The sequence below is a fragment of the Cyrtonyx montezumae genome, unplaced genomic scaffold (genome assembly GCF_038088225.1).
Source record: "Cyrtonyx montezumae isolate F1298 unplaced genomic scaffold, pur_monq_1.0 scaffold_2, whole genome shotgun sequence".
Classification (NCBI taxonomy): domain Eukaryota; kingdom Metazoa; phylum Chordata; class Aves; order Galliformes; family Odontophoridae; genus Cyrtonyx; species Cyrtonyx montezumae.
Window position 1 is genome coordinate 60,431,008 of NW_027071936.1, and position 26,311 is coordinate 60,457,318.

At 38.5% G+C, this 26,311-nt stretch overlaps 2 protein-coding genes across 2 annotated transcripts in view; one reads left to right on the forward strand and one right to left on the reverse strand.

The window, feature by feature from the left end:
- CFAP99 (cilia and flagella associated protein 99) overlaps positions 1-19,291 on the reverse strand; it is a 43,440-nt gene extending 24,149 nt beyond the window's left edge. Inside the window, exons 1-5 of the mRNA XM_065736164.1 lie at positions 19,172-19,291; positions 13,717-13,861; positions 10,883-10,977; positions 5,112-5,224; positions 2,859-3,033 (exon numbers count right to left, since the gene is read on the reverse strand). Of these exons, the coding sequence (XP_065592236.1) occupies positions 2,859-3,033; positions 5,112-5,224; positions 10,883-10,977; positions 13,717-13,861; positions 19,172-19,291 (648 nt within the window). The remainder of the gene's footprint in view (positions 1-2,858; positions 3,034-5,111; positions 5,225-10,882; positions 10,978-13,716; positions 13,862-19,171) is intronic.
- Positions 19,292-21,188: 1,897 nt separating this feature from the next.
- Positions 21,189-26,311, forward strand: part of ZFYVE28 (zinc finger FYVE-type containing 28) — a 141,589-nt gene continuing 136,466 nt past the window's right edge. Inside the window, exon 1 of the mRNA XM_065735855.1 lies at positions 21,189-21,216. The gene's annotated coding sequence lies outside the window, so the exon portion shown is untranslated. The remainder of the gene's footprint in view (positions 21,217-26,311) is intronic.

Sequence of the window (26,311 nt, forward strand, 5' to 3'; positions counted from 1 at the left end):
GGATTTCAGTATTTGCTTAAGCAGAATCTGGAAAAAGACTGAATGTCTCCTTCCTGCGTGGGTGAGATAGTCTACCAGCTTACAGGACATCTGCTTAAATATTTATCTTGCTAAAAATGTTCTACCTCCAATATAGGTTTCAGAATTAATTCACGAATTAATGGGAAAAATCTGTAATGTGGACGGGGCATCTCATCTGGTTTCACTGGACTATATAAAGAGCTATGCTTTGAAAAACTCATGGCACTGATGTACTTTCCGTTGCCTTTGCTACCTGATATCATTATCTACAGGCAAAACAAATGCACAGATAGAAAAGGCCAGCAATTAAATGCATGGTTGAGGCTGCTCAATATTTTTGTGAGCTTTTTAAGTGAAGTAGAACTGAAAGTATTTCCCAGCAGTACCTACATTTTTTTATTATGCTTTTATGGATGGAGAAATTAAAGCCCAGAGGATTTGCAAAGGGTTGCACGAGCAGTGAGTATCAGTTTATTTCACTCTTCCCAGTCATGTGCTTTACCTGCAAAACTGCAATCGTCTGCCAGTGTAAGCTGAAGATCTCTGTGCAGAAAATGCTGTACTTATTCCAAGTAATTTAACGAGGAGACTTTTCAATCAGCTGTTTCAGAAATGATCCTAGCCTTGTAATTTAGCCCTCAGATAGCATGGTTATGATTACCAATCAGGCAGACGGATAGACAACACAGCAATTACCCTTTCTAATAATAAACAACCTGCAGTTGTCAGAAGAGGACGAATAAATCACTATAGGCAAATTGTAAATTCCAGCAAGAGAGACTGGAAAGGCCAAACTGCACCTACTGAAAAGTATAAGAAATGGAGGCTGAGAATGACACACACCAACATTGCCCTTCCCCTCCAGATTGTGGTCAGGCTCACCAACGCTTTGTGGATATGCTTCTTCCAGAGGTTTATTTGAGGATAGGAGTCATAAAAATTTTAAGGAAGAACAAAATGGCATAACATACTCTCTGAGCTGACACCATGCATAAAGAAGCAGAACTACAGGCTTTTCTAAGGGGCCCTGAGACAGCAGCTCTGGATAAACTCCAGACCCAACACGGGCTATTTAGTGCTTTAAAGATGCAGAGAAGCAAATATCCAGAGAATGCCAAATGGTTTCTAAGAAACAGTTCAGTTTTGTTTAATCACTCCCAAAATACACACCCAAGTAGAAATTCCTTATATTAGATGAGGCAATGTCACAATGCCAGGAGAATATAATCTTCAGGAAGAAGTGTGAGAGGAAAATACCGTCCAGAATGATGAATAAGCATTTTGAATTTTGATAGTGACCAGAATTCTATTTTTTAAAAAGTTACTGTTGTAAGCAATGCTTATTTTATTAAAAGCTTCTGTTTTTATACATAACAAGATTATGAAGGCAAGTATATCGTTTGTTCCAGCATTCCTCTTAATAACATACAACTCTCCACCACACAGCATCCAAAACTATGTACTGCTCTCACTTTCATACATTTTTCTTCCCATCTGGGCTGCCTTTTCAGTCTCTGCTGAACTTTCAGGATCTAAAATGGTGATGCTGGCAATAATGTGGCAAATCAAAGTGAAGCTTTATTTGCTGAGATAGGCATAGGATGGGCATGTCATATGTCACTACTGTTCTAATGGTTTTAGATTCACACAAGTCATTGCACTTGCAAACTTGGCCAGAATGTAATCCAAATTTTGTATAACCCTAACAACACAAATAAACTTCAGTAAATTAATTTGCATTTAAGCAAATTTATTCTAAGAGCTGCATAGCATAAAGTTACTAAAATGACAGCACTATGACTCATTCCTATACTGATTAAGCAGTTATTAAATGCAGTTTTTCAGAGCCCACTATTAAGCTGTTACAATGTAAAATTCCATTAGCTGTATAACACAGTACCATTAAATTGCTCTGCTGTCCTAAGACGTAAATGCTATCTAAGAGCATTCAACATATGCATTATTTAAAATCTGAAGTGCTAATGCAAGGTGGCAGATAATACTCGAAACAGTAACTTCCAAGCTCACTTCCCACTGCATTTAAATATACATGATTTTGGAGTCTTTACTAAGTTAGTCAGAGCAGCTTGATCCCAAATCCTGTCTGCCTTACCCCCCCCGTAAGGTAACGTAAAACCAATTGAGTCTCTGATTTGTACCAATGTGACTGAACCAGAATCTTGGACATCTAATAAAATAAAAGCTTGCCATTTCAAAGACAAAGTCAACTCTAATTTGTATGTAAGTGATAAATAAATTTAAACAGAAAAAGGAAAATTTAGAGATTCAACATCAATACAAATAGCAAGAAATAAAATTCCACCCTCAAGGAGTTGCAAAACTAAAGTCCATCTCATCTCCACTCAGATTGCTTTGCTATTTGTTTTAATGAGTTCATCTAAAAAAAAAAAAACCCAAACAGCTACAGGTTTTTTTTCATTTGAATATTCTTTCTTACCCGCTTCATTGCATTATACAAAGCAAGTATTTTACAAATTCAAGGACTACCATAAACTTTTGTATCATGCTTTCGACAGTGTGTATCCACTGTGTAGTTCTACCTCCAAAAGATGCAAAACAACTACAGAAAACAACTGCTCCCCTTTCCTTTATTTGGTCTACAGTTTGCTCATGCAAGATTCACTGAAATGAAAAGAGCTGGTTATTGTTTTAGAAATCTGCACTTCAGTAACACTAAAAAAGGAAATAAATTCTTGTTGGTCTTAGGGTTTAGATTTTCTACAATTATTTTGTAAGAGACCATTAAATCACTTACTGTGATTTTGTGCACAAGAACACACAAATCATAGTATCTCACAAAGCATAAAAATACTCACTGGGGGTCTCTTTTCCAGCACTGGTATTGGCAGAGGTACAGGAATGGCACGTGGCTTGGGAACAGTCAAATTAAATTCCTTTGGCTTAGTGACCGTTGATACCTTGATGTTGGTAGTACGGTTACTTAGCTTATCTGCAAGTTGTTCTATCAGTTGCTGTACTTTAGGCTGCCATCTTCAAATAAAAATAGATTTTTAAATTTTAATGCGTTTTTTTTTCTATCGTACAAACTTACAATACAGTATTTGCAGTTGGCACTTGTGTGAATTCTATAACACTTTACACCACTGTTAATTTCCTATGAACTCATTAATTTCTACTTAGGGTTTAGTTGCATTATGTTATTTCACCTCTTGGTAGATGCTAGTACAGAAGTAAAACAGCCAAAGTTTCTTCTGAATAAGCAACTATGTCGCCAGCTTCTTTTGCAGTGGGATCTGGCTACGAAACAGCAAACTGGCTTTCAAAAGCAGAGTACACACAGATGGAGGGACTATGGACAGACAGTGGTCTGAGTATTACCACTGCCATCATCTGACAGAGCACACACAGATCAGTCTCACAGCACACGCAGGTTTAATTAATTAATTAATTAATTAATTAGAAAGATGTAAGGAATTTGGTGGAATTAGCAAATGAACCCTCCATATAAGTTGGCGCCTGTAGGGCAGCTGAGATGATTCCGATTTCTCCGTGTTTGGATTTTTGACTGTATGATGGTTCAAACTTCTTCCCAGGAATGACAGGAAGGTACAGAATTCAAGGTGGCATGCAAACAAGCTCTCCCAGGGCTGATTTTGGTGACAGTTTAATGTCAGCCATTGATTCTCATATTTATTCAACCTGTAAGTATTACACACGCAATGGAGTTTTCCTAGAACGTAAAAATCAGATGACTGCAAATTACTGTGACTTCTTTTTGTGACTGTTAGCATAGCCACTACTGTCACTGTGGAATGAGGCTTACAAGTAACTTCTGAACATAACAGGACTTCTATATCAACCACATATTTCAATGAATTTAAACTACTGAAGTAATTAAACTGACCAGTGCATCCATAGGCCACTGAAAGAAGTTTCTAATCTAGCAATGAAATCAGGTCTTCAGCATTCTTATACAACTTACATTTGTTTGTGGGCAAAATGTATGCTTGTTACACTGGAAGCAACTGTGTGCAAATGACAGTTCTCACAAGCCTACTATTAATGAAACACAGGATACATATTATATTGCTATTCTGTATCTCTGTACCTCTATGTTGTTGTAAGAATACTTCATAGTTAGAATTACCACACAAGAATATACTGAGCCAAATTCTGACTTCAAATATGTCTCTGTAATTACTGTAGCATGCAGTGGAATTATATTTCAAGCCAAATCTATAGTACTACATTTACTATTTTCACATATTCTGTAGGGTATTACAGGGTTCATTTTAGTGACTGATAATACAGAACTAGACAAATTCTTTTTCAGCTGGCACTGTTCACAACAGTTCTGTCTAACAGTGTTGGCCATCATCTGTGGTAATCTATATTGCAATGAGGAAGATGTATGATTTCAGCCACCCGGGTGTACCCATGTCAACTTTAAATTATCTGTCCTGGGTGAAAACAAGAGTTAAAAAGTGACACAACAAGCTGCTGAGTAACTAAGATACAGCTACTCCTTCTCCATGTGAAAATGTTCCAGCTTAGCAAAGGTACTCCTGATGGTTTATCACCACCAAAGCAATGTGTGGACACATCTGCCCCTTCAAGCATTTAAACCCTTAAGTGATGCTGCAACTGTGTAAATAAATAGTAATTTAAAAATACTTGTTTACATGCTTATCTGATTTGTTCAGAAGGGGTTTTACGACTGTCTGCTTAAATAAATCTGAGCACAACACCAAGCTCAGGGAAGACAAACATCTCTTTTTTATGTTCTTAATGTCACACAGATGTTGAAGTGACTTATGAGGCTGGACTTGCTCCCTCAGAGAACATGAACCTGCTAGTGTGACGCTTGATCTATTCACGGGCACTGAGAAACAAATTTAGAACAGCTGTGAAAGGATTTCTCTGAGAAAAACTTGCCTCTAGGTAACTAAAAGGGATTACTATGGTCTCATGAAGACAAGAAGAGTTCTCAGTGACTTCATTGGGAAAATACTTTAAAAGCAAATCGAATTCTCAGCAGAAGATTTCTGCAATGTATTGCATTTAAACTCTTGAGGTGACCACAGGCTACTTAAGAACTGACTGCTTACCTCAGCAGGGGATCGATCCAGTTCTCCTTCACATACTCTGAATCATACAACTGACTCCATTCATCTTTTATCCATGTGTTCAAATACAAGGCATTGAAGAAGAATCTAAGAAACTATAACAAATGATTTTCTTTCAGTATGGTTATTAAAGGTATTAGGTACATAAAATTACCAAGAAAACCCCAAACAAACATGATTTGTTTACAAACTCTGCCGAAGAACTTGGTTTTATTATAACCACACGTGCTTGATATCTGTATGTCCTTCTTCTAGGAAAGCCTCATGTTCTTTAGCTCTGTTTTATGAAACATTAATAGATACTAAAATATTTTAATGGCCTAAAAAATCTAGCAGCTACAACATGGAGAGGTTTTGATGCATCTTTTAGTTGATTCAAACATTGCTTAACAAAAGTTTTCATTCAAAACTAAAGTAATTGCTACTGTCATACACCGATTTTAGCTGAATTACACAATAGAGTTTTGAAGTCTAACATACCTACAGTCAACTCCTCATTTTTTGTGGCTGGATAAGCCATGGTGCCCCAAAATATCTCAGGCTTGGCAGTGCACCTGAATTACTTTGGGTGCTTTCAAGTGACTAGGAACTTTGCAGGGAGAACTGGTGAGACCTACAGTAGCTGCTATACAGTATGGTTTCATTTTTTTATTGAAATATAATTAATTGGTATATTCCCATTAAACTAGGAAGCTTCAGTTTGGAACATGTATATTATATGGCTCTAGATGCTTGAGAAATAACAACTAACATTCCAACTTCTGTTTTCTAGTGGAGTCCACCAGAAGGTCAAGAGCCTTTCTTAAACCTGAGCTCTTCAAACAGCCTTTTGAAAAATGGCTCTCAGATTCAGCATGTATCATGGACAGCAACATAAATTTCAAATTTGAATCTGGGCTTTTTTATTAACATTCCTGGGAATGAAAGTACTCCTGTCAATCACAGAATCATAGAACATCCTGAAATGGAAGGGACCCAAGTATCACACCAAAATAATCCCAGTAATAGCAAAAAAGCTCTAAATAATACAGACACTGTGGGAAAGGTATATTGGAAAATTGTGTGCAGTCACAGTGGGGACTGCAGGTCTTATTACTTCAGACTTGGCTTCAGTCCTGTCTTATTTGGGTTGGTTGCTACTGAGTCATATAGGTCACTGTATAGAGTTTATGTTCCAGAGGACTAGCAGGCAGCTTCTTAATTCAATGGTGACTGGCTCAAAATGGGTTAGGGTCTCAAGAATTACTCAGCTATAAACAATATAGGTTTGACTCTAGGTGTTTGCTGCAGAAGTTACAGAGGCATAGGAGGCCTGCTACTTTAAATCTGTAGTCTTCTAATAATTTTCAAGGAATCAACCTGTAAATTTGGTCTTATTTTCATCCATTTCACTTTTGGTTGAGTCAAATGTCTAATGAACAACTGAATGAATAAATGATTATTATCACCTTGGATTCCCATTCATGTCTAAAAATTACTGCTCCACCTCCAAACTGCAGATGCTGAAGCACACTACCCAGAAGAATATAGTTACTCTCTAGAAGCAGGACTCTAAACTTAATGTTGAATTGTGAAGGATTTTTTTTTACTGTTTCCAGGTTCAGTGGAGCTTTGCCAAATATATGGTAAATAAATATATTTTAACCTATAGTTTTAGAAGCTCACTCATTCTCCCTATGGAGGATCCTTCTCTGTAATACGTCTAATTTCATTTTTCAGATAACATATTCATTGGTGGCCATACTGTAACATGTGGTAACATGCATGTAAATAAAATGCTGAAAGTCTAGACAGTGCACATAGTCTCCAAGAATACCAGTGCATTGCATATACACTACTTCTAGCAGTTATACCAACAGATTTTATATTCAGGTATCCCAGGTGTAGATATGATTATAGACCCAGGGAAACATGTCCACTGCCAAAGTACTCTTCTTATCCTGTGGAAGGCCCTGACTACACCCACAGTTTATAAAATATGTATTTTTATATTCTGTGTAAGCAAATATGTATACAGGGATGCAATGAACATGAGCTCATATAATTAAAAAGAGGCAGACCCTGAGGTGAGAAGTTCATTTCAAATTCTGGAGTATTCAGAATGTTTATAGAAGAAGCTGATGTGGAAAAACTGCAGGTGGTGTTTTATAAATCCTCCAGTTTTTTTTTCATTGGCTTTCATTAATTTGAACTCCTCTTCCCTGTGTCTTCAGTATTCTTCTTTTATAGCCTACTCCATCCTCAGAGCCTTCAATCAGTTTTCTATTATGTTGCCACATGAAACTACACCCGTGAGTTATTGTTTTCTGAGCTCTCCCTGACTGCTCTTTTCTGTCTAGGTCTTCTAAATATTTGCTTTAATAATCTACAAAGTACATGCAGCTACCTCTTCAATGCAGATGCAACTAATAAAAGCATATATTTGGTGATTTCTAGATGTTGTATTAAACAGTTGAGTAGGATCACTTGAGGTCTCCCACTTCAACTCCAGTTATGTACTCATTATTAACATTTCACACAGTGTTAGAAAAAATGGGTAATTCTGTGATAGATAGATGCTATGATGTATTCCTGTGAGGCAAAGAGAGTGGTTAACTGTGTAATCAAATACAGATATTGTGATGTATATTTTAGTCTTCTGTGTTTTAGTCACAATCCCCAGAAAATTTCTATACAGCTATGAGAATATGCCCAAAATGCATCATGTGGGAAAAGACCCTGGAATAGTTATCCAGGTAATGCAGAGAAAGCCAGTGGTAATGCAGGGATTGCCAAACGTTGGTTCTGACCTCAGGTTGCCTGGACCCAAGTCCACAGCCTTGGCTTTGATAATTCACATCACAGACAGCAAATCTGGGCAGAATCAGACCCACAAAGCCATAGAACATTTCATTTCTTAATAACAGAAACTTCTGTGCATTGTGAACTAAATTACTAGGAAAAAACCCTTAAATTTCTATTTTGTCTTTGGTCACAGATGAGCAGGTGGCAAAATACATTCCAAAGTTCCCAGAATTCTCTTGAAGTTAAACCACATGTAAGCTTTCCTACCAAGAAATGGACCACTTGATTTTGAAAATCCTGAGCTAAATGTATGCAGAAAAATGTCCTAGCATGATTTCAGGTCCTTCTGACACTGTTTGACACAGCTTGGACTTCTGTCCTTATGTCCTCTAGCAGGATGATCTTGTCCTACTTCATACTGATCTCTTCCCACTATTCCTACCTCATCATAACAGCAATAATAGTATGCAGTTCTTATTCAGTAATTTTAGTTGCAGATCTCAGAAGTTCTCTATAAATGACTTCAGTGCCTTTGGTAACAATCAAAACAAAACTGAACGAAACATACTCTTAAATGCTACAGGGAATGCATTTTTTACAAGGCAAATATGAAATTATAAATGTTTACTTCAACTTTTTATTTCAACAGTGTCTTTCTCTTTATCATATAAACCCTAAAATTTTATCACAAAAATAAAATGATAAAACATACAGATTATTGAGCATGAAAATAGGCTTGAGTTAGCATTGCATAATTAAGTTATTAGAAGAACAATCCTGCTAAGGTTACAAAACTGGGTTTTATCTTATGACTCTGCAAGTATACAACCACGAGGAATTCTTGCATGTATTCTTAACAGCATTAGAATGAGATCTTATAATTTTCTGTTCAAGCAGATGAATGTGTGTGGACAAGGCAGTATTATTATTCTGCCTGGAAAACACTTGAACAGGCTCCAGTCATAGGGAAACACTGAATTTCATTCAAATGGATTCTGTCATGTAGTGCTGTATGAAGGTTTATTCACACCAGCAGATCTCATTCATAAATGTAGTGCCTTTAATTTCATGAAAGCTACTCATTTGTCTATGGTTTATCTGCATGATTAAGAAAATTCCAGTAAGCCTGTGATATGCAGAAATATTTCTCTTTTAACTGAAACAAATCTTTTCTAAGAAAATATATGCGAATAATTATTTTCTACCTCAACTGAACTCAGGCACAACAGTCATCAGGCAATATATACAGGTCAGCATCCTGATGGAGAATCCTAAATTGCTGACAACTTCAAGCTGTTGCTAAGGCTATAAATCTGCCACTAGCTGTTTTTTGTCTCAGTTGCTGGGGGACCAAATGCTGCTTCTAAATCCTCTACTGCAGGTGCATTAATATAATCCAGTTTCACTTTGCAGACAAAGGACCTCTTCTAATGCAAGAAAGGAAAACCTAGGTACCATGGTGATGAGGTTCTGATAAAATACTTAAGCAAACAAAATTACAACTACAGGAGAAAAAAAAGTAGTAGGTGCAGATCATCACACATGCAGCACTTTCCAACCAGACAAAAATTATTCCAGACAAGAAGAGAGAAACATCATCGTACCGACATGTAAACCATATACATCTAGGTGAACAGAAGCAACAGGAGATAACTGGTATGAAGTGGGAAGATTGTGTTGCTAGCTGAATGAGCTCAAGATGCATCCAATCCAGTGGCTTGTTTCTAAGATGAGGCTGGGAGAGCATTTTAGACAGTGATTTGTCTGTCAAACAGATTAAGGTAATTCTTCTAGCCACTACTTTGGTTTTTTTTCTCCTAACAGTTAATGAAATGCATCATTTTGTTCTCTGAATGGAATTAGTAAAAACAATCCATGGTAAACCCATGAATGTGAAGCGACGAGAGTGTTCCTAAAAGCATTATGCAGACAACCTAACCTTTCTCCTTACATAATGCAAAACAATTGAGCTCATGAAAAAGACCCAGCATGCACATGAACATTCAATGTTCAGAAAAAAGGTGAACATCACCTTTTGAGTATTAATGATTAAAATTTGGCTGTCCTCCTAATCTCACGCTCATGTAGAAGACTATATTATTTGCTATTCAAACACTGTGTTTGTACATGCTTTGCAACATCCAGATTATCACAGTTAACACAAGGATGTTGCCAGTAATCTAATTTTTAGCTTATTTTCCCAAGAAAACGGGGCTTATTGGAATGCATTGCCAGCCAGTTTATCCTTCCCCCTGGCTTTAAAGCATAACTTGTAAGATAGTCAGCACTTTCCACCATTTTTAAAGAGAAGCAAAAGATATTTACATTTTTACGACTTTCAAGAAAACAAGCAAACAAGTAGAGGAGAGAAATCCAAACTGATGAGTAGGGAGGACAAGGCAGGCAGAATTTTGCAGTGATGTTTTCTGTTTGGCAGCAATAGAATTGTTAATTGTATATATTTTGTAATGATGTAATTGGTACATGTGTAACTCCAAACTAGAAACTCAGCCTTTTCTGGAAAAGGGCAAAAGCATTGGAAGGACAGTAAGATTAATTATGAAAGTGGCAGTGGATTGCTCAGGAAAAAAGAACACAAATTGGTATGAACTGCAAGTTTCAATAGATTCATTGTGTATGGCAAAACCTTTTTCTACCACCTGAACTAAAAAATGGAATGCAAGCAGAGCCAAGAGTAAGCTAGAAGGACAACTGTAAATCACGTGAACCGTACGTCCTTAGATGATAAAAAAAATACAACTTAACAGTCTTTGACTGCATAAGAGGTAGTTGCTGCCTAAGTACAGAAACTTCAGATTTTTGTGATAAACATTACTATTTAATTGCTGAATTTAAACTGAAAACTAATTTCTCAATTTAAATTATCCTGAAAGTTGAGAGAAATTATCCAATAATCAATTACAATGAAGAGAGTGCTAAGTAGTGAAGAAAAATTGTACTTTTATTACCTTATGCATTTTTACAGTGTCTAGAGATTTCACAATTCTGCTGAAGTGCTGAAGACCAAGCTCTTCTAGTTGAAAAGTCGCCAAATAGCAAATAACTGTCAAAAGAGAAATATATTTAAAATGCAACAGGAAACTCTGGTAAATGTATACTCTCTACTCAGCATGCTCTAGGACTTTAATCTTAAATATTCTTCAGTATTGCTTGTCTAACTGGGCAGTATAGTGCTTGACAGTGAGAAATTGTAAAAGGAAAGTTATAATATTCAGCTTATACTTATTATTCACATTATGACTATGCTTTGGTTCATGTAAATCAGTTAACTGTTTCTTGAGTTAGATCTAAGCTAGCATAAATTTACAGTTTTATGAAGAATTTACATAGAATTCAAAGCAAAAATTGTAACAGTTGTACTCTTACACAAAAAATGTATAACAACAATAGCTATCCAAAAGCTATCTGAGATATAGGTCCTCCTGGCACCTGCAAATATCTGTTTGAAAACTGGGAGATCTACTAGTGCAGAATTTGGAGTCCTCTAAGATCTTGCAATGATTTTGCAGACATTTCATTATGCCAACTTCATTACTAAAATAAGCAGCAATATCAACATCTAAATGCTTGTTCCCATGCTCTTGTTTTACTTCCTGGCATGTCTTCTCTCAGGCAAGTACATCATGTACACAGCCAAGGTGAATCAGGTTGTGAATTTTAACCTGAATCAGTTTCATTCTCAGCTTGCTGGAAGGCAGCTGAAAGCTTGCTATAACTCATGGGGGTGAGAATGGGTGACCAGTGATGAGGATAAGGGCTGCCCACTTCTTTGAGCAGTTGTACCATGCAATGCACCAAGTATATACATAATTCCATCAGTGAAATTTCTTGTCAATCTGACAGAAAGGCAGGGAGAACAGGAGCTCCTAAGAGGAACGATGGGAAAGTTTCTGAAAGAATTAAATTGTTATAAGCAGCTCTCTTTAGATGTAATGAACTTTCTTAGTGTAAGAAAGGTCATTCTGACAGAATTTAATGTAAAGGAAAAGAAACTAAAAATAAAATTTTGATAGTGGATTTTTCAACATATTCTATTTTTAATATTTTTAGACAATACCTGTTCCAAAATCATAGCTTACTTTACAAAACAAAAGTTTTAAACATAAAACTTCTAGTATTTAATTTCCCTTTTATTTGCAAGTGACCATTTTGCACATAAATTGCAATTTCTGTTTTTAGTCTAAATTATAATTAAAACAAATTTTTAAATCGTGGAATCCTCTGAGAAATCAAAATCTGATTCTCTCATTCCCTTCTGGCAAGTGTGCATTTTGACACAGGAGGAATCAGTTCTTTGAGATTTCAATGGGCCAGCAAAGTTCATGAGCGTCTGTATCAGCTTTTATTTGACCATATTCACTTGCATCAATCAGACTTCACTTGCACAGCAGTATTTTAGCTGCCACCAAACCAATAAATCCTGACCAATATGCTGCAACCAATTCAGTGTATCATTAGGCTTCAATCTTGTGCTTTAGCATAGCAACATATTTAAGCAGTCTTAGTAGAATATACATTTATCTCCTACAAGCTTTATTAAGTTCAAATCTGCTCACACATAGCAACAGCCTTTATAAGCAGCTTTGATCATTTAAGTGTCAATGCAGCTTGGCAAAGGGAATCACAAGCAGCTTAAAAAAATATAAGCCAATGACCTTAGACTCTCAACTTGTTGATAAAGGAAAATCTTTCGGGGTCTCCTCTTTGTCTATGATTAATGGAGGCTTTTGAGTGGACCAGTCTTGACAATCCAATTATAGCAACACTCAGATTAAAGGTATAATTTACGTGATCCAGACACTGAAAAACAAGGCTTGGAGAAATGGAGACAATGAAGCATTATCAGTTAGAATAAACTCAATCGTCTATGAATTTTGTCCTTGACATTCCCTTTAGCTTGTTACTTGATTTAGACTTCTACATCTTCCCTGGGATTGTGACAGAAGCAACTGGAATTACAGTAAAAATGTAATAGCTTTTAGAACATAAAATGTAGATGTACTTAAATTAGCTTTATTTTAATATTTTCTATCATTTTGAATGAAGTAGTCTGGACCGTACCCCAAAAGACTCAGAGAACCAGTGCTGGTGCACTTCATGTTTCCAGTTAATTTAGGAACTTTATAACTCAACCTAAGTGTATCTGTATTAAATGTATAGCATAAAAATATTTAAAAGACAACTCTTTAATACTTCTCAGTGCCTGAAATAACATTGGTGATAGTATCTACTCTAGCTAGCTCATTCTATCAGATATAGTTGTATTATAACCAATTTGAATGTAGTAACAAATGTAAAGTAGGTAATTGTCTTACACATGGTGACAAAACATGTCTATTTACATCATTGTGACAATTAATGATGAAGAAACTAATGTATGCATAGAGGCAATGGTTTCTCATCCTGAGGTGTGTTCCTCAACAGACAGAGCTTTGTTATACAGTTTTATCTCTGAATGGCAGAGGTATTAAATCTCAATAAAGGAAAACAATGAGCCTTCAAGAGACTTCTAGTCAGTGATATTAACAATTGAACCAATCTTCAGGCATATTCTACAGAATCTTCTCTGGTAAATATGCAGCTAACAGCTGTGAGAACCCAAAACTAAATAACAATTTCAGGATTTAGACATAACAACACTAGGCTATTAGAAAAGGTCCTGTATTTCATACTGCACTAAGCACATGGATGATGCTTCAAATGTAATAACTAGACCTGCACTAATAAAGTAATGTTTTTTAAAGAACTGTTAAACATATTTGCTGTTTTGAGGAAAGCTTACCTATATAGAGATTACGCTCAGAAGCCAGACAGTATCTTCCATCGCGAACAAAAAAGGCATTGACTACTACATCCAGTAAGGACTTATATTCTATGCATCCAGCTAGTGTGTCCAATACAAATTTTTCTTCTGCCACATTAAGATTCTATAGAGACATGAAATTAATAATGATTAATGTTTTCTGGAAAGAAAATGTTAGTTGTGTATAAAAATAAGTACAATCATTTTGAGGAAACTGAAGAACACAAATACTGAAAGGCTCAGAGAGCTGACACATCACAGATATCCATCACATTTTTTAAGGAGATTCCTTTTATTGGGTATTATTTTGCAAATGTAGGAACTGCAGTACAGATTTCCAGATAGCACAAAGTCGTTGGTAGCAACAAGAAAAAAAATCAAAAATGCTAAAATTTGTGTCTTTCTACTGTCCATCAGGTTATGTTTGTACCTTTGCAACTACCCTTCAACTGCTTTCCCTTTCACTACCAGTTGGTTAGCTTTGCAAGCATCCTGTGTGAGTACTTCAGCATGAGAAAGGACAGACAATTTACAGGTGAAAGTAACATGCAGCTATCATCTTTTATTTCAGGAAGGAAATGAAGGAACATCAGCCATGCCCTGCTTGATACTCCTCAAGATGAGGATTTAGTTTAAGGTGAAACAAACATTTAAGGAAGAAGATGATATTTGATGAAAAGATAAAATAGATTTCACCTCCTGAGAGAACTGAGTAATAGCATGTACTGGTCTTGCCTACTTCTAGGCAGAATATGCACGTTTTGCAGATGCTGTCTGATTAATTTATAGCACTTCAGATATCACTGCTAGTCCTCTCCAGGGGTCTAATCAAAACACCATGAAAATGAAAGAAAATATCCCTACTGACTTCACTGAGGTTTGGATCATCCACCAGAGCTGAGTCCTCTTTCACCCCTGCAGCCACTGAAAATGCTTCTAGCCATTTCAATAGGGAAAAAAGCCCTAGGATGGTAGGATATAAATAGGAGAATGCACCGCTTCTACTATTTACAATCTATGTTGCAAACACCACCTAGTATTTTCATGTAACAATGCTAATCATCTCAACGAGGTACAGTTAAGGCTATTTTACCTTGTACTTTTTGAATTACATGAGCAGGGTGTTGCAGAAAAATCAGATTCCATTCTTTTCTTAGAAAGATCATAACATGCATCTGTATCATTAACCAATAATACAAATTAGATTTGTGCAATTTAGTAGGATTTTTTTCCAGATATTTTCATATCAAAAAATAAACCAATGACATTTGACATTTGGAGATTTTACTCAGTTGAGTAGGCATGTGTGAGACATACAGCTGAACCAACACAAATGAGAACCATGAAGAGTTATGCCAAATTACATCATGCTCTTGCAAATGGAAAGTTCATAAACACGTTCCTCTTGCTATCAATATCAGAGGAATAAAGGAGTAAAACAGTGAATATGGAGTGGCTATTCTGATTTTACAGAAGTAAGACTTTCAGAAGGTGAGGTTTATGAAGGTCACATGATGGGTCTGATCTCGTAATTCTAATTGAAGCAAATAATTCCACTGAAAAAAGAGCAAGTTATTTACATAGAGAAAGGCACAAATATTGCATGATAGTTTCTGTATTAGAATATATCTCTTGTTATCGCAGCAAAATCTTGATTCTAATAGTCAGTTGGAAACTGCCTGGGATCCTTCAGTTTAATGCAAAACTTTTTTTTTCCCCTTCAAAATAAACTGAAGCAGTCCATTTTTATGAAAGGTCTGATAAAATCATGTGCATACATAAAATACACTAGATGAAGGATCTCAATGGATGTGGATCATTTTCAGTAGATTTAATTGAAGATACTTAATAAAAAGAAGGGGCTTTAATAAACAAAATGAAGATATTATCTGTAGGGCATCAATCTGATGGGAACAGTATTAAAAAGCATTTAGGAAGATAAACAAAGAGAAGCGGTGTTGCATTCAAATAAACAATAATAGAAATAAACATGTAGTTTTCAATGTGAATATCCATAATTTAAAGAACCAAGATAGATTTAAATAATTAAGTTAATGTGTTTTCAGGGCAATTCAAATTGAACTCTGTTTTAATGCCAGTGAGGTCACAACCCTGGAACAAAAGCATTTACATGCATTTAGTATTTGCTTTTTATGAGCTTTAAAGGCCATAACAGACTCTTTGGGATCAAAGGTGAAGGCTGGCTTGTTGGAACTAGGAATCACACATCATATAACGAATGAACCCATGTTCTTGAAAATATTCCCATTACAAACGAGTCCAGTATTATGTTCCAAGTGTTATAACGTATAATGCAATAAACACAAAGACTGTAAATAGCTGAAGTACAAGTGAAAGTGTAATTTCTTTCCCGGAAGAAAATCACATATGGGAACATACTGGGATCAATCAACATAAATTTGTTTCACAATGTAAAAGCAACATGAGGCAAAAATAAAATATATGGAAATTAACACAATTTCCTCTAGATTAATTTTTATCATAACATTCTAATTAGAAGAAATAAAATGCTTCACGATATTTCATTCGTTTTACTCTAAAAAGAGAGGGCAAACAGTAAGTGAGATCCCTTAAATCCACTTGTATATAGAAACATGAATTAGGAGTTAGGAGAGGGAGCTGAGTCTGGAATGTGCCATTCTCCCTTGCTTCCTGAGTGGCCTTGGAGAGATTATGCTCTCTCTTGAAACCTTCATTTTCTAACCCGAGATTTACTTACAACATATTCACATATGATTGAAAAGTGCACAGTAATACAACAAGAGGGAATGGTTTTAAACTAAAAAAAGGGAGAGTTAGATTAGATGTTAGGAGGAAATTTTTTATTCAGAGAGTGGTGAGGCACTGGGGCAGGTTGTCCAGAGAAGCTGTGAAGGACCCATCCCTGGAGGTGCTCAAGGCTGGGTTGGATGACACCTGTGCACCCTGATCTAGTGGGTCCCACAACACTGCTAATGGCAGGACATGTTGGAACTAGACTATCTTCAGCTACTATGAACATGTACATCGCTCCTCAAAACCTACTTCATTCTGAAAGAAAATAGGTTTTGGTGTGTGAAATGTCCTCTGCTATCTTCTCCTTGCAGTTAAGGTATCAGCACACAGCTGTCAGACATAATAATCTCAAGGACCTGGCACTTTACAATCCTGGTGTCTACAGTGGCTCCTACAAGCTGGTACAGAGCCTGTGGAAGGTGCTGAATCTCTGAACATATTCTGAAGTGACCTGGGCATGCTGCCTTTTTATTTTTAGAGAAATAACCTAGCTCAAATTTGTTGGTTTCACCAGGAACAACCTCAAAAAGCTGGACAATAAGCTAACAAGCATATTTTCTGTAGGTTATCAACAGGTTATCAAAGAATTAGACAAGATACATCAGGTATCATATTAGGACATATGGTCAGGTATCACATTAGGACATATCATATAAGGACATAAAGACTTGAAATATACAAATACATTACTTAAAGATACATAACGTTAATGAAACACAGTTGATAATGGATGGAATCTAAATATTCTCGCAGGAGATGGAAAACTATTGAATCAAATAGAAAACTCTAATAGAATAGAAAATAGAAGCTTGTTGAGAAGTCAAGTCTAATACATTGGATACCTGCTTAACTGAATAAAGAGCTGTGTCTCGCCATCGTATGCACCTGTGCTTTTGCAATCTGACTCTGTTGATTTTTGTCCGTCTAGTAGTTCACAATATTAGGTTTGCAATTTGTAATGCTGCTACCATGAGACATACAGGCTTAAACTGAGTGTGGTTTAAAGTGATGGCCTTAATCAGGTTTCTAACCAGAGGAAGTTTCTGCTGAAGTCATTAATACTGACTAATTGCTAAGTAACCAAGCCTGGAGATCACGTGTAAAAAATACACTGCAATATTTTGGGGACCACAAACTTATTAGAATTTTTCTATTTCACAGAAATAGAAAGAAGTAAAATGATTTTTCCATGAGAAATTAAAATCACCTATTTGGTACTGAAATATTTCCTTAAAGCTGAGTTCTGTATAAAAATAGATCTTATTTTGTTGGATAAATTCTCAGCAAAAAGATTATGTAGTGAACTGAAATAAGAATGTTTTAAACAATCCCAGAGAGAGTATTGCCTTCTCTGTGACATCAGCAATCCTCTGTTTTCTTTTCCATTTGAAAGAATTTATTAAGAATCCTCACATTCGTGATTTTCTAATGGAGTTACTACTTCTTTTGTCTTTATGTCACCTTTCCTGGGCTGAGAAGAGCAACGCTCTGAATTTTAATTTCTAAAAGTATTTATTTTGGCAGCAGTGAATTTAGCTGAATTTACCCAGTCTCTGCTCAGTGAAAAATGACTATTTTGAAACTGGATCAGTTCCCTGATGTAATTCAACACATGAATGCATAAAGACTTATGCCAGTACAGTGCAAGAGGCAGAAAATAGGGACCTAAGTGGAAACTGTTTAAGAAAGCAAATAGTTAAGAAATGCATTATGGATTCAGTACTTCTACTTGTGGTCTCCATACTGAACCTCAGAAGTTTTATATTTCTGTAGTCATTTATGTTTGTGCAAAATGAATACAAAAGAAACTAATTCAATAGAATAGCAGCATTTTAGATTTTATTAATAGTCAGAAGTGGAAACGAGTACTTCAGCTACATGGCACTATGGAATCAGGCTTTTGACAATGTAGTTAGCAGCACACAGCATGTAGAGACAACAGTAGGCTAATAATACTACTGTTGTAATTTTTTAAAGCTGATTCAATCCACTGGCTGCATCAGCTGAAATTAGGATGGTATGAAGGACAAAGAGATGTGAAAAGATGACAGAGCATGGTCAGGAGCGGAAAGAAACTGCTTCAGCCAGTGTAGCTACAGATTGGCAAACCTTAGTCTGGTTACCTGCAGTATTAGATTAAAATCAGGTAGTCAATTTCCTGCCAGTTGCCTTCTATCCCACTGTTGTGACAATCACTTACATTCTCAAAGCAAGAATACTTGCTCCCATGAATCAGCTTCTGAACTGCTTTTGTATACACAAACAGGTGGTGCTGACAGGAAATTTCATTTGGAAGGAGAAAAGGGAGAAAGGAAATGACAGAACAGTTTAGAAGTGGAAGATAAATTTTCCCTGTGACTGTCAGATTCATTTTAGGATGTTGTTGCTTCCCCCATCTTTAATTGCTACCCAAGCAGTTATTCAACTTTCGATCCTTTTACATCTCTCTTTTTTTTTTCTTGTTTTTTTTCCTGGTGATAACCACAAGAAATTTGGCCTTAAAATCATGAATGAAAAACGTTGGTACTGTAAGAAAAGTCTATGAAAGCTACAAGAGTATGTTAGAAAATTGGCAACTCCATAGATCATAATTTACTAAAACTTTGTAAAGTCTGTAAAAAGAACTGAAACAATGTACCTGCAACATCGTAGCTGATTCATTCAAGAAATCCTCCATGCTCTCATTTTCTGGGTTAAATTTGTTAAGCTGTTGGATTATTATTGTAATATGTTTTCCATGGCTGACCATCTTCACCATGGAGAATCCTATAAATATAGTAAATCGTTAATTTTTCATGCCTTCTTCAGTTGTAGCATAATGTATGCTGATAAGCTTACAGAGAAAATACACTGAAGTAATGTACAAGAGAACATTTAGGTCAAGCTTTCAAAATCAGTTATTCAGAACTGATAATAGGAGAAACAAGAAAAGTGTAGAAATATCAATAAAATACAAGACATAATTACGTATTTCTTATTTTGCAAATATCTTAAGATATCATTAGGATGATACTTGAAATGGTTACTGTCAGGTTACTGGACGAAATATAATTAAATATAATCTTGAGAAATGCATTACTTTTTGCACGTGTGCTACACAGGCCCTACTTAATACACCGATCTTCCCAGTGAGATGTAAATGAAAACAGAATTTTTAGTCTTAAATCCCATTACACATTGTTCTTAACAGCCTATATTCTAAAAAGGAAAAGAAAAAGGAATGGGAGTAGAGACTTGAGACATACAAGGAAGTCAGCAGGCTGGGCAGTAGCCTCAACCACTGCCAAGGTTTCTGAAGGCTCGGCAGTTGGTTACTTTTTAGGCTTGATGTTCTGTTTCTGAAGTGATTATATTTCTACCAAATGATGTCTTACTTTCTTACAGGTGTTAAGAGTATGCAGAGCTGGCTACCTGGATTTTAATGTTTGTGTGATAAGAAGTATAACTGATTAGTTTATATGCATGTTGCTGCGTTAAAGATCAATGATCAGGGCTGAAAGTCATTAATCTGGCTTAGTAATTAAAGAAAATGAACACAGAAGTAATTACACATGGTGGGAAAATATGTATTTGAAAATTGTTCTTGCATTTTATATATTGCCATATTCCCCTGTTGGGAAATAAAGCTTGATCAAGGTGCTTCATTGCCACTGTAGTGAAGATAATTCATTTCTTGTTGTAGAGGGATGTTGTAACACCTCCTGACACCGTGTTCTTACACCCTGCCTTTCAGCATTACCAAACTCAATTCTAATTGCCTAAGCAGTATTTTCATTACTAAATTAGTGTTGAAAAGGAAGCGTTTGTCAGTGATTATGCACAACATGGGCATTTGGTGATGAAGATAAAAAATGTCCAGCAAGACGAGATTGGATCAGGACAAGTGACGACAAATAAAGAAACGGCGCTACAGTGTGTGCGTCACAATCGCACTATTTGGCACCCCGATCAACGTACGAAACCGCCAGCACCGCACTCACCCAGAACACGGACACGACGAGCGCTCGACCGAAATCACCACAGCCAAAGCAAGCGCTGCCTCGCCCGGGGCACTTCACCCTGCGTTTTGCCCCCGCAGCGCCGCGTTGCTAAGGCGGCCCCCGCGGCCGGGGGCTGCCGGGAGCTGTAGTCCCACGCGCGCTCTCCTTCACGCAGCACAGCGGCGCCCGCGGGGAGAAGACTACAAAGCCCGGCAGCCGCGCCTCAGGCCGCGCCGCGCGGCACACGGGGAGACGTAGTCCGTCACCCCCTCCTCGTGTCACGCAAATGAGCGGCCGGGTAGGCGGGGCGGGCCTTCCGGAGGCCGCCCACAGCCGCCTTCCGATTGGTCGCGGGGCCTGTGGGCGGTGCCGAGGGAGCGCGTGGGCCTGCCCCCGCGCATGCGCCGAGCGGCGAAGGGGCGCCGCTGTCGGGCGCAATGTTTTGGGGGCGGGCGCTCGGTCGCGGAGCGGTCGGCGCTGCCCGTGCGGGCGGGCGGTCCTCGCTCTGAGACGGCGGCGAGCGGCTTCGGCTCAGGCTGCGCCGAGACCTTCCTCCCCGCGGAGCCTCACGGCAGGGCTCGCTCCGCTCCCCGAGCAGCCCGCAGCCCCCGTGGCCGCAGCCGGCGGGCGGCGCGCTCCGAGCGGCGGGGCAGCGGCCGCGGGGATGATGAACAGGTTTCGAAAGTGGCTCTACAAACCCAAGGTGAGCGGCGGGGCACGGCCGCGCGGCTCCGGGGATCGCGAGGGGGGGTCCGCATCCGCCGCGTCCCCGTGTCCGCTCGGTTGTTGCGGCAGCGCGGTTCGCCGTGCGGAGCGCTCGGCTTCGCGCTGTGCCGCCGCCGCCCGTCCTTCCTCCGGTGTTCAGGCTCGTTGCTGTCACCCTTTCCCGTGGCAGCGCCGTGCTGCGGGGCTAGGGCAAATAAAAGGGAAAGTTGAGATGAGACTGCAGAACGGGAGCGCGGCGGTGCCGCTCCGAGCGGCTGCGGTGGAAATTGGCGAGAGGCGGATAACTGAACCGAGCAGCGAGCGGGTTTTTTTTTTTGGAAAGAGTCCTTGTTTTAGGTCAGCAAACTTTTAGTGAGCAGCAGTATTCACAGAGTTAAATGTGCGCGGGATTACAAGGGTGGCTTTTGTCTGGATTTCTTAATCAAGATGAGTTGGATTTCACGTGAATACGGTAAAACCTACGTACCGCTATGCAGTACCTTGCTGTACCCAGCGTGCACATTGGGAACGGCGTGCCCTTATTTCCTCGGGGTGAGCTGTGCTGGGCACCTCTCAGCCCGCGGTGTGCTGCTGTCACCCCGTGCCATTGCACTGCAGGCAGCAGCGGGGCCTTCCTGCTCCAGGGAGCTGCCTGAGGTAGGCAGAGCTGTGGCCCGTTCAGGCTTCGTGCAAAAATGCTTCTTGTTGGTTTCCTGCTCTTACTGCGTCGGCTTTAAACTCATGTTCAGAACGATTTGGTGTGATAGCTTGTTCTTTAGAAATAGCCTTTTTATTTTTCCCCGTGTGCCTATTGAATTCTGATGGATAACATAGTTGTATTAGTAATAATAAATGTTTGAAACCTTGGCATGTTTTGGTAGCATGTAGGATGGATGAGCGTTCTCCTATAGGAACTTCCAGAACTTGAAGGGAGCTTGTAAGTAGGAGGGGAACTGACTTTTTGCACAAGCAGATAGCAATGTGATGAGAGGAAATGGCTTTATACTATCAAAGGGGACATTTAGGTTAGATGTTAGGAAGGATTTCTTTATTCAAGAGTGTGGTGAGGATCTGGCATAGGCTGCCTGGAGGAGGAGTGAGCATGCCCTGTCACTGGAGGTGCTCTAAGCTGGGTTAGATGAGCCCTGTGCAGCCTGACCTGGTAAGGGACACCCAGCCCACAAGAAGGGGTTTGGGCTGGGTGGGCTGTGCGGTCCCTTCCAACCTCACCCATTCTATGATTGTATGGTTTTATGACTGTAGCTTTCCTGGTTGTACTGCTTACTGTTCTGTTTTGTCAGTATGTTGTTCAGATTCATTCTGCTAAGGTTAATGGGTTCCAAGGTCTCTCTTGGAATGTTTTGGAACATTGTGTATTGTGAAGATGGCTTATTTTGGGGTGTTCAATCTGGTGGGGGCTATCACTGCTGATGTTGCTTAGTTATCATCTTCTGTTAGGTACTGCAGGTGCCAGGTATGTTTTATCAGTTAGATATTGCTATTGCTAGTGTTGGGGACTGCTTCTTTTGAGGCTTTCCAGATAGTAGTATCATGTAATAGACTTTTGGGTGGCAGTGTATGTTGCTGCTATGGGGCGCTGTTGTTTGGTTACATCCAGAAGGAATTTTGAAGGTGGTGGAAGAATGGGATCAGGAAAGAGCAGGAGGTTATGAGCTCAGAGCACAGTGCAGTCCATTCAGACATCTCAATAAATTCTCTTGTTTGATCCCAGGGAGAACTGCTTGATAGTTCTATCCCCCAGAAGTATTTGTGTAAACTGTTTCAGCTAATACTTTTACATAGGGGAGACTGAAAAATGAAATAGAGCAGGTATTGCTTAACAGGATGTAATTACAAAGCTATCAATATAATTGTCAAGTTGCTGCAAGAGGCAGGGACCTGCATTAGGACAGACACTGACTTTGAAACTGCTGCATCTGTTTGAACGTAGCAAGGATGTGAGAGAAAACGTGGGTAGGGAAGTGTGAAGTCCTGACTAATGCTGGGAGCATGTCATGAGGACAGAACGACTTTCCTGCATTATTATGCTGTTGCTGTCTGACTCTGTTCTGGCTCTCCAGGTATGCTGGATACCCAGGTGTAATAAACCAGGCCTAATGCTGGTGGTCGAAGTAAAGAAAGAGTGAAACAAATAACAGCAACGTGATCTGTGCAGCTGTGAGGAGGCTGCTAGAAGCTTGAGGTATTGGAGGCAGAGCAGAGATGAAGCTTGGCTTCAGAACTGCAATCTATTTTTTGTGTGCTTTCTGCAAGATCAATCTGCAATCCCCAAACAGGAAAAAATGTGGTAAGTTTTTGGAAGGGAGTTAGTGTTTACTTCTGAACTGGGAGAAGGTGCAGAGGAGCGGCTGGAAGCAGCGCAGGGCTGCAGCATGCAGGAGCTGTGTGCTGTGACCTCCTCAGGATGCTGCAGGCATCCCACTACATCCTTGGCACAGCTGCTGCTCTGAGGAAAAGCATGACTCCTAAATCCTAAATGTTTGAGTACATGAAGATAAATAATAGAAACGTTTCCTGGCACTTCAGGGAACTTATCTTTTGCCTTTTGCTCTTGGAACATTCCACAGGTGCCAGGTCAGAGCCTGCTCCCAGGCAGATGTGAACATCCCACAGAAGTGTGGGAACAGACTGCTTTTGTACACTTACAAAATGGTTTTGATAACCAAAGTATTCAGAATAACTTTTATGAATGTTGCTACTTGAGGTTTGAGAATAGTTTGAGAGAAGAGCGGGTAACTTGCTGACTCAGCTTGGTGTTGAATGCAGCTCCAATTTTATAGATATTTTGAAAGAACTGTTCCGTATTTGAACGTGGGGTGGGGGGGGAACTATCTGTTTCCAACCACAACTTAGAGGTATTTTAATCTGCATAGCATAAGATTGAAGCGTCTTTGATGGATGTTTATGCATGTTTATATGCATGCTCTGTCCAAGTCAGGGGTTCATTCGGCTGTCATGAGCCTGCAGACACGGTGTTGTTTTTTAGCATCCCTTTTGCTTAGGGCTGACTGAGCTACAGCTGTGATGTTTGTACTTTGTTGAACCACAAGGCTGCAAGCAGCTGTGGGGATGCCAAGCTCAGTTCACAGAACTGGTGGAAAGATATGATATGCAAATAAAAAGAAGCTCTCTCAATTTTTGAAGGTCTTCTTATGAAGCTATTTTATGAAAGTAAGTCATTGTTTGTAATAATACATTTAATAATACATTGAAAAACTTAGAACAAAACATAGATAAACTAATTTAAAACAAAGCTTTAAAGCTAGTAACTGTACATCTTGGAAGAAGGTGCTGTGTAAGTAAGAACACTCTTAGAGGGGATCAAGAGTCATTGCCTGATGTAGAAAAGTGAGAGTCAATTGCAATAAAAATAATTAAATAACCTCTTGGATCTTTCGCATTACCTTGTGTAAGGATAAATGTGTTGTTTGTTTTGTTAGTTATTTTATTTAAGGGTAGTTAAGGATTGAACTTTAAAAGTTGCATATAAGAGTGTTATCTTGCTTAGGTGCATTTTCAGGGTTTCTTTATAAGTAGAAATAGGAAATAAATATAAATAGCCAAAATTGAGTTTGTTTTTCCTCCTCCTTAAAAAAAATGTTAGTAGGAATTTCTGTAGGAGAAAAAGAAGTTGTACATAGAAGGAATTATGAACTCCAGAGGAACAGAAGATAGTAAAAATAAAATACTCAATCTCAAGTATGTGCTTAACACACGGTGAAGAACACTTTTAGAGTTGATTCAGTAGAATAAGATGTAGGAAGGGGGAGAATTATTTTAAGCTGTGTTTTCATATCTCACCATTTCAGCCCATAAAAAAAAAAGGATGAAACTGCTGAATAGCTAAGCAACTATTGAAACAAGTTTTGAGTGAGTAAATGGATAAGGAAGGGCCAATTTGTGGAGTAATAGTTAGGAAACAGTATTTCATTTTATCTGTGATTTCTACGTCTTAAAAGTGAAATGTTTACTCCTCACAGGAGAGAACTAGAGTGACTTCAGTCTTGAAGAAAAGTGTTTTAGGAGAATCTACTTGAAGGAAGAGTGAAGGAAGAGGTAAATGTTATTTTTGGCATAAAATTGGTGCTGTACAGTAATCCAAGTCTCTGCACCATGCTGTTTGTGATGAAAGCCTGGTACTTAATGCTACATTTATATTAACATCTAATGACTATGAAAACCAGGAGAATTAGGAATCTGTCTTATTAGAGGAAACAGCACTTACTGGATTTCTGGAGATACTTGCTGTTTTTTTTTTCCATCAGGTCTTTGATATCACTCAATTATTTACTTAATTCTTCTAGTTACTACTGTTTGATCAGAGGCTGCAGCTGTTGAACTGCAGTAATCAACGGTATTGATAAAAATCCTGAGGAAGGCAACCTATACGTTAGCATACATTATTTTAGCTTTAGAGTTCTGCATGTTGAACTGCTTCATTTTCAAAGCACCATCTAGTGGTTTGAACTCCAGCGTGGAAACTAATAATTCTTTGCTGTTTGTTCTGCAGCTCAGCAGCTGACTTAAAAAGATTATCTCAAGTCATATTATTTCTTAGCCTTGGTTTACCCGTATCTGAAAAAGTCAAGTAGGTAAAATGCTGCAGTTATCTGCTAAGAGATTTGTTTGTACTTGATTACTTGGTGGTGAATGGAGTTCAATCCAGGTTTATTGATGACCTGGATGAGGGGATTGAGTGCACCCCCAGTAAGTTAGCAGATGACACCAAGTTGGGAGGAAGTGTCAATCTGCCTGGGGGTAGGAAGGCTCTACAGAGGCATCTGGATCGCTGGGCTGTGCCCAATGCGTTGAACATCACATGCTGAGTCCTGCACTTTGGCCACAACAACCCCAGGCAATGCTACAGGCTTGGCACTGATTATCTGGGAGGCTGCATGGAAGAAATGGACTTGGTGGTGTAGGTGGATGCTTGACTGAACACAAGCCAGCAGTGTGCCCAGGTGGCCAAGAAGGCCAAATGAATCCTGGCTTGTATCAGAAACAGTGTTGCCAGAAGGAGTAGGGAGCTGCTACTCCTGATGAACTCAGCACTGGTGATACTGTGTCCAGTT